The following is a 9051-nucleotide window of genomic DNA, read 5'->3' as shown; positions in this document are numbered from 1 at the left end:
CAGTCGATGGACATTTGGGGCTCTTTCCATACTTTGGTTATTGTTGGTAGCACTGCTATAAACATTGGGGTGCATGTGCCCCTTTGAAACAGCATACTTGTATCCCTTGGGTAAATACCTAGTAGTGCAATTGCTGATCGTAGGGTAGTTCTATTTTTAATTTTTTGAGGAACCTCCATACTGTTTTCCGGAGTGGCTGCACCAGTTTGCATTCCCACCAGAAGTGAAAAAGGGTTTCTCTTTCTCTGCACCTTCACCAACATCTGTCATTGCCTGAGTTGTTCATTTTAGCCATTCTGACAGGTGTGAGGTGGTATCTCATTGTGGTTTTGATTGGTATTTCCTTGATGATGAATGATATTGAGCATCTTTTCATGTATGTGTCTGTTAGCCATCTGGATGTCTTAATGTCTTTTGCCCATTTCTTCACTGGGTTGTTTTTGGATGTTGAGTTTGATAAGTTCTTAATTGATTTTGGATACTAACCCTTTATCTGACATGTCATTTGCAAATATCTTCTCCCATTCTGTCAATTGCCTTTTAGTTTTGTTGATTGTTTCCTTCTCTGTGTAGAAGCTTTTTATCTTGATGAGGTCCTAATAGTTCATTTTTGCTTTTGTTTCCTTTTGCCTGTGGAGACATTTCAAGTAAGAGACTGCTGCAGCTGAGGTCAAAGAGGTTTCCTGCTTTCTACTCTAGGATTTTGATGGCTTCTTGTCTTAGGTTTAGGTCTTTCATCCATTTTGAATTTATTTTAAGAAAGTGATCCATTTTTTTCAACACCATTTGCTGAAGAGAGTGTCTTTATTCCATTGGATAGTCTTTCCTGCTTTATCAAAGCTTAGTTGGCCATAAGTTTTTGGGTCCATTTTTGGTTTCTCTATTCTGTCCCATTGATCTATGTGTCTGTTTTTGTGCCAGTACCATATTATCTTGATGATTACACCTTTGTGATACAACTTGAAGTCTGGAATTGTGATGCCTCCAGCTTTGGTTTTCTTTTTCAACATTACTTTTGCTATTTGACGTCTGGTTCCATACAAATTTTAAAATTATTTGTTCTAGCTCTGCGATTTATTATTTTTTTCAATGGACAACAAGTTAGCATAATTATTTAGATGAGATGTAAATTTTTAAGATAATATTTTCACTATTTTCTGGCCATTATTAGTCATTTCATTTCATGATTTTACTGAAAGTGATTTTTTCCTAACAGAGAGCAGGTGGTCAAGAGAATGAGAAGGCAAATCACAGACTGGGAGAAGATATTTGTAAAATATTTTACAGTCCTGATAAAGAACTGTTATCTAAGATATACAAAGAATCCTTAAAACTCAACAATAAGAAAATGAACAACCTGGAAGGGGGTGGGTTGGGGCTGGCTCAGTTCCCAGAGAACGTGACTCTTGATCTTGGGGGTCATGAGTTTGAGCTCCACACGGGGTGTAGGGATTACTTACATAAAACTTAAAAAAAAAAGTTAAAAAGAGCATGAACAACCCAAATAAAAAATGGGCTAAAGATTTTAACAGATACCTCTCTCACCAAAGAGGACCTACAATTGGCAAATGCGATGCTCAACATCGTAGGTCAGCAGGGAACTGCAAAGAACAGTAAGTTACCACTACACAGATATTAAGATGGCTAAAACTCAACCTAGTCCTTATTCACTCCGAGCTAGTGAGTCACTTCAAAAGGGTAAAAATATACAATTTTGCACCCTCGGAAGTTATCCAAAGGGTGAAGCCTGACTTCTGCAGGTACACTCAGTATCTGAAAGAAGGGGGCGTGGTGTCTTCAGCCTAGTGCGCAAGTCCGATTGTAAAAGCAGTTAAGCCTGCCCCTAGCGCCTGATTAAAATATTTAACTCCAGCTGTAGGAGATTCTCCCCCAACTCTCCTGTATTGACTTATTTATGATAAATCCATACGTTTTTATTAATTTTTGAGACACAAATTTCTCCCCGAGCCATCTTATTTCAATTGAGCATGTATTCATACCGAAGTGCCTTTTGTCCCCAGCCCATTGTGAGCCCTCAATAAAGTTTGCCGCTTAGAACGAGGACATAACTTTTGCTAAAACAAAACAAAATAAAACAAAAACAACCCCTAAACCAAATCATTCCACTTCACAGGGTGCTTGGGGAAAGGAATGGAGTTTATTATATTTGTGGGGTTGTTTTTTTTTTTTTTCCTCAGGCACTTCAATAGTTGCCTATTTTCCTGGGGGCGGTGCCGCTTGTGGACCCGATGGACCCCGGCGAGGCCGCCATTTTGGAGTCTTCCCTAAGGAGCTTCTACCGGCTTTTCGCGCCGCTGCCGCCGCTGCCAGCGGCCTTGCCGGGCAGGATGAATGTGATAGACCACGTGCGAGACATGGCGGCCGCGGGGCTGCACTCTAACGTGCGGCTCCTCAGCAGCTTGTTACTTACAATGAGTAATAACAACCCGTGAGTTGAGGCGGGGAGCGGCCTGGGGCTGAGGAGAAAGTGGCTCCGGTTTGGGAGCGGGGGCAGAGGGGGCCTGGGGACTGGCGGGAAGAGCGACCGCGGGCCTCTCCGCTGAGGCTTCGGGGTCAGCGAAGGCGTCGTCAGGCGGAGCCGTTCTGGGAACGCAAGTTGAGTTCACTTGGTCTCTGCGCTGTGCCAGACGCTGGGATGAGCTCCCTGAGGGAGATGTGGCGAGCGGCCGCTTCGAGAAATGGAAGGCGGAGGCTCTGAGGGCGAGCCTGGCTAGGGTTTCCCGAAAGTTGGGAGCGGCGGGTTTCCTGAGGCACCTGTCGCCCGGCAGAACGACTGTCACTTCGCTGGGCTGACTCCTCTCTTCCCGGCTCTTCCCCGAAGAACGTTTTCTCGCTCGCCGCCGCTCAGAAAGGCCCGGTCTTATACCTTCGTCCCCCATCTGAGATTGATCTTTTCCCCTTGAATGTGTCAGAAGGGTCCACTTTCTGGCCTCCAGAACCCCCGAAAACGGGAGACGCTGCTGGGTGGGAGTGGCGCCTTTTTAAGGACATGCAGTGCCCCTTTCTTGTTTTCAGAGCTGCGGTTTCTGGAGTCTTATGACGGATGCAGCACAGGGCTCTTTCCAGCCTCGAGTGCGCGTTGCCCCCCCTGCTTTAATTCCCCCATTGTACTTAAAACTCTCTCCCGTGACCTCCGAGGCCAAACATTTTTCTCCCCGACCTCCTCTCCTGTCCTCTGCTCACTGTGCTTCAGCCTTGCGGGCTCTTCTTTCTGTCACTTGAACACACCAAGCTCAGTTCTCAACTCAGGGCTTTGCATTTGCTGCTCCGCTTGCAGTCCTCACCTCAGAGAGCTGTGTCCTCCGTCAGGTTCCAGCTCAAGACATCCCTCCTAGAGAACAGCTTCTGTAACCATCAGAATTGCCCCTTACCCTCACTACTCCATCCCTTTGTCCTGTTTTATATTCTGCGCCCCTCTTTTTTTTTTTTTTTTTTTTTTAAATTGATGAAGGTCAGAAGGTGTTTTCCTAGCTTCAGGGAGGTCAGTTTAAATTCTGACCTTTAGCGTTTATTATTAAATTTCATACTGAATTGGCAGTATACACAGTAAAAAAATTCAAACAGTACAGAAGAGGTATGCAGATAACCTAATTTACAGAAACATGGGCTAAGCTTAGTGGATTAAACTGCTTCTAATTATCCTGTAACATCTGCAGGAACCAAGAGTAATGACTAACTGGTGCATAAATTCCCATGAAGGAAAGTGTGCCTTGCCCAGTCACTCAAAACCAACTGCAAGGCTGCAGAATAAACACAAGGCTGAAAGAGACCAGGGCTCCCTCGCTGTCAACACTAAGTGGATGGTGGTGAGATGATGGGTCTCACGTAGCAAGGTCCAGAAGCACACTCATGGAAATAAAATAGAGGAGCTGCATTACAGGCGCTTAACAGGCTTTTCCTTTCTGACCTAGACAGCTTCTAGAGCAGGCCAAACGCAAATGGGTCCACCCTGAGTAGAAAATTCAGTTACGCCACTCAGAAGTAGACTGTGGTGGGTCAGACTGAAGACTTTAGAATCAGAAGGACCAAAGTCCAGACATCATGGCTTCTCACGGAGTGTGTGAATTTGGGCAGTTTTACCTCCCTGAGGTTGTACGTACTTCCTTAGCACATTCAACAAACATGTGAGTGCTCACTGCACAAAAGCACTGTACTGACCTCCTTAGGTGTTAAGGGTGATTAGAATACAGATCTTAAAAGTTCTCACCACAAGACCTCACTCCATCGTTTCCATTCACCACAGGCAACAACGATTAACAGTCTCGTGTGTCATTCCAAAGATGATGTATAGGTGTATAAGTAGGCATATGTGTTACAATATATAAATATCTGAATGCTTTGAGTGTAGCAGTATTTCCTATTAAATCTTATTTCTCAGTATATATATAGAGTCTCAGAGTTGGAAGAGATCTTAACTAGCTGGACTATACCTTTTAGTCCTTGAATTTCCTTTGTAATTTTATATCCAGTGTTCAGCGTACCTGTCCTTTTTTTCTTTAAGATTAAAAAAATTAAGATAAACTTGACATACTATTAGATGCATCCTTTTAAAGCATACATTTCTGTGTTCTTTTTTTTTTTTTTAAGTTTATTTTTGAGAGAGGGAAAGCACAAGTGGAGGAGGGGCAGAGAGAGAGAGAGAGAGAGAGGGAGAGAGGGTCCCAAGCAGGCTCCACACTGTCAGTGCAGGGGCCCCGATGTGGGGCTCTATCTCACCACCTTGGGATCATGACTTGAGCCAAAAAAAAAAAAAAAAAAAAAGTTGGACGCTTAACTGATTGAACCACCCAAGGGCTCCCTTGGTTTTAAATCTATTCACAGAGTTGTACAACCATCACCACTGTCTATCCCAAACTTTCATTATCCCAAAAAGAAACCCCATATTCTATTAGTAATCACCCCTGGTCCCACTTTCTCCAGCCCCTGGCAGCTACTAATCTCTGGTATCTATTGTTGAGTATCCTTCATTTGTTGACAAATTAACTGTTTACACAGTTGACTGTGACTGTTCTTTCATTTTAAACAGCTATAGCTTTACTCGTCAAAGAAAAATGTGTAAATTCTTCTTGTCAGGAATGGTGGGGAGGTGGAATTGGCGATTAAAAATGTTTCCCATTAAGAATGGTGGCCAGCTTCTAGGCAATTATTATGCTTGTGAGGAATGTTCAACATTAGTGAAAAAGTTTTGAAACATCTTGGTTCTTTTACACTGGTCCTTGAATCCCTGTGACTTGAGATAAAAATTCTAGTGTTAGTAGAAGTTTACTTAATGTATTAAAAAAAAAAAACAAAAAACTTCATCAAATAAGGCTAATCCTCTTTCTATCCTACCCTGTCCCATTGGCTTATTCTATTCTATTCTGTTCTATTCTCATACTTCGGTATTTTAGTATTCCTATCTTCTTCAGTATTTGAAGAGTTTTCAGTTCCTTTGAAACCTCTTTTTGTTCAGCACTTTCCTGAAAAGGTTTCAAAGTGGTGAGGTTTCTCTTTTCCAAGTTGTTCAACCCTTCCTGGTAGTATTTGTTAAGTCATTGTGATTTTTCTCCTTTTGTCTATATTATGCTAAAAACCGGTGTTAATATAAGAAAGTATGGATATATATATCAGATTGTTAAGTTAAGAGGACTTGGGGTAAGGAAGGGGAGGAAAAAATGTATAACATTTCTCTTTGTATATGTGTGTATTACTGTATTTGATTTAGAGGTATCATTGCTTTTTTAGTAAATAAAGGAGAAAAACATTAAAATAGAGCAATTTAAAGCAGTTTCCTGGATGTGCTGACCATATTAGCGTAGAGTGCGACTCTCATGCCTCTCATTTTAAGGACTAGCATTTATGATATGTTGACTTTTTTGTAAACTGTCCTTATACAAGGCTTTATGCTAGGCTTACGTGGACACTAAGGAGGGTGTTCTGTCTAACATTTCAAAATAACCCATGTAGGGGGTATTTTCTTTGTTTTCCAGTGAGTTATTCTCCCCATCCCAGAAGTACCAGCTCTTGGTGTATCACGCAGATTCTCTCTTTCATGATAAAGAATATCGGAATGCTGTGAGTAAGTATACCATGGCTTTGCAGCAGAAGAAAGCCCTAAGTAAAACTTCAAAAGTGAGACCTTCAACTGGCAATTCTGCATCTACTCCGCAAAGTCAGGTAAATGGAGATGGAAGTGTGAATTTTTTTTTTTTTTTTTTTTTTTTTTGAGGGTGAGAGACTGAAAGAATTTACAAGACTGTGGACTAGATGTAGAGGAGGGGAAAATAAAAAATAGTTTTAAAGGAGAGCTGACTAGAGAAACAAAGATGAGAAACCACATAGATGCAAGAATGCGAAATTCACTCTGGATGAATCTAAAAATGGAATTAAACATGAATTATATGGGTTCACCGAGGTTCTGCATTGTTCCTCCCTTTTATACAAACAGAACTCAAAATCCATTGTTTTTATAAGTTTAATTAAAGTACAACTTTTAAAATGTAACTCAGGTATTAGGATTGCAAGAACCTAGGGAAATTTATGGGAAATACTAAGAATTCCTGCCAGTTTTGGTTGCCTGATAATTAAATAAATGAAGGGGAGAATTGTAATTTCACACAGTCTTCTGATTTGATGGAGATATCCAATTACCAGAAATTAACTCTAATAGTAGACTCCAGAAGATTTACAGGGTGTATAACTAAGGCTGCTTATTGCAGCATTATTTTTAATGGTAAGAAACTGAAAGCAAGTGTTCATCAGTGGAGTCTAGTTAAATTAGCGCATAGCCATAAGATGGGATATGATGAACTGTTACTGAAATGAAAAATGAGATAGAGGTACATGTGCTGATTTGAAAAGAACTGCACATAATAGTAAGGAAAATAAGATTTGTAGAAGTCTGTTCTGTTTGTTTAAAGGGGATGGATTATAGATACATAAATATATCTTCGTATATGCCGTATATATATATAAATGCTGAAAATCGATGTTAATATAAGAAAGTATGGATATGTATCAGATATATATCTGATATATATTATATATAAACATATGTTGTATATGCATTATGTATGAAGGATTTTGTGTGTAGAAGGAAAGAAATTTAACACTGGAAAGCTTTAGGGAGAGGGGAATTTTTACTTTGCAATTTGACCCTCTTTTAAGTTTAAATTATACATGCAACTTACACTGAAAAGTAATGTCAGTAGGATGAACTGGGTGTGAAATTATAAGTCATGTTTTTTCTGCTTTGTATTTTTCCACATTTTGAAAAAAGACAAATTAATGTAGTTTCCCTTTTTTTTTAAAGCCTCTATATCTTCATCTTGTTTTTTTTTTCTTTATGTAAAACCTTTGATTTTTGTTATTAAAGAGCTGATTGCCAGGATTTTCTCTATTTTCTTTTTATTTTATTTATTTATTTTTTAAATAATCTCTATACCCAGTGTGAGACTTAAACTCACAGTCCTGAGATGAAGAGTTGCACACTCCACTGACTGAGCCAACCAGGCACCCCAGGATTTTCTCTGTTTTCTGACACTGAATGGAAATCATGTATATTATCCACACAGGGTCACTCATAGAAGTAGCTAACTTTTTGAGCATTCAGTATGCCAAGCACCATGCTAAACCTTTCATATTAATTAAATGCACTTAATCTTTAAGGAATTTTTTTTACCTCACATTTTAATTTTTTTAAGTTTTTGTTTTAATTCCAGTTAGTTAACATACAGTGTTGTATTAGTTTCAGATATACAATATAGTAATTCACCACTTCCATACCTCACCCTGTGCTCATCACAACTAGTGTACTCCTTAATCCCCATCACCTATTTAACCTATCCCCTTAGCCTCTCCCCTCTGGTAACCATCAGTTTGTTTTCTATAATTAATCTTTAAGGAATTTTTCAAAAATTAAGATCTATTTCACTTCCCAGAATTAACAATTCACTGGGTTGTAGTATATTCACAAAATTGTGCAACTGTCATCACTTTAATTCCAGAACATTTTCATCACCCTAGGAAATTTGCAAGCCTTTTATCTCTTTTATCTCTTTAGCCTCTGGGAATCACTAACCTTTTTCTGTCTCTATGGATTTACCTATTCTGGACATTGCATATGAATAGAATCATACAATATGTAACCTTTTGTGTCTGGTTTCTTTTACTTGAGCATAATATTTTTAGATTTGACCCATGTTATGGCATGAATCGGTTCTTTGTTCTTTTTTATTGCTGAATAATATTCCATTGTGTGGATATGCCATAACTATTCGTTAGTTGATGGACATTTATGTTATTTCCACTTCTTGTCTATCAGTAATGTTTATATAAACATTTATGTGCAGGTTTTTGTGTGAACATAGGTTTTCGGTTCTCTTGGCTGGATGTGTAGGGGCAGAATTGCTGGGTCATATGGTAACTCTATATTTAATGTTTTGAGGAACTGCCTTACTGTTGAAGTAATATTTTGAAGAAATGTTTTCATTGCCTCTTAGTGTCTTCCATCTGAAATTGAAGTGAAATACAAAATGGCTGAATGTTATACAATGCTAAAACAAGATAAGGATGCCATTGCTATTCTTGATGGGATTCCTTCAAGACAAAGAACTCCCAAAGTAAGTTGAATTGACAATTTGGTATATATTCTTCTCCTACCCAGTCCTTCCAACCCATTTCCTCCATGTTTTCTCCATGCATTAGGGAGTCCATCTGAATATTTTACTCTTGACTCACTTTGTTCCCCTGAAAATGGAGTAGATGAGGTTCAGAGAGATAGAAGAATTACTTTCTTATGAAACTCTGAAAATTCGTCTGATGAGAATGATAGCTGGAGAATATTACAAGTGCTCATTCTTTGGTATTTCTTACCATTGGAAATAATTTGTAAACACTTCCAGGTGGCAACAGTACTTTTTTAAGAATCTCATGTTTTGCATTCTATAGGTGCCCTCATTTGATTATATGAATGAGTTTATTAATCCCTTTGGTTTCAAGATCCAGGACTACAAGATCTTTATTTGTGTGTGAGATATATATTTGTGTTTG

General features: G+C 39.2%; 1 protein-coding gene across 3 annotated transcripts in view; it reads left to right on the top strand.

The window, feature by feature from the left end:
• The first annotated feature begins 2239 nt into the window (after positions 1-2239).
• Positions 2240-9051, top strand: part of ANAPC7 (anaphase promoting complex subunit 7) — a 37073-nt gene continuing 30261 nt past the window's right edge. For 2 of the 3 annotated variants that reach the window (XR_006195322.1, XM_042910828.1), the window contains exons 1-3: positions 2241-2449; positions 5991-6177; positions 8502-8621. Coding sequence is in view for 2 of the 3 variants with exons in the window: in XM_042910828.1 (XP_042766762.1) it covers positions 2250-2449; positions 5991-6177; positions 8502-8621 (507 nt within the window). In the remaining variant the exon portion in view is untranslated. Of the gene's footprint in view, positions 2450-5990; positions 6178-8501; positions 8622-9051 lie in introns of all 3 variants that reach the window. The other variant, XM_042910829.1, reaches the window with a different exon arrangement.

The sequence above is a fragment of the Panthera leo genome, chromosome D3 (assembly GCF_018350215.1).
Source record: "Panthera leo isolate Ple1 chromosome D3, P.leo_Ple1_pat1.1, whole genome shotgun sequence".
Classification (NCBI taxonomy): domain Eukaryota; kingdom Metazoa; phylum Chordata; class Mammalia; order Carnivora; family Felidae; genus Panthera; species Panthera leo.
This window is presented reverse-complemented; position numbering and strand designations above follow the sequence as displayed.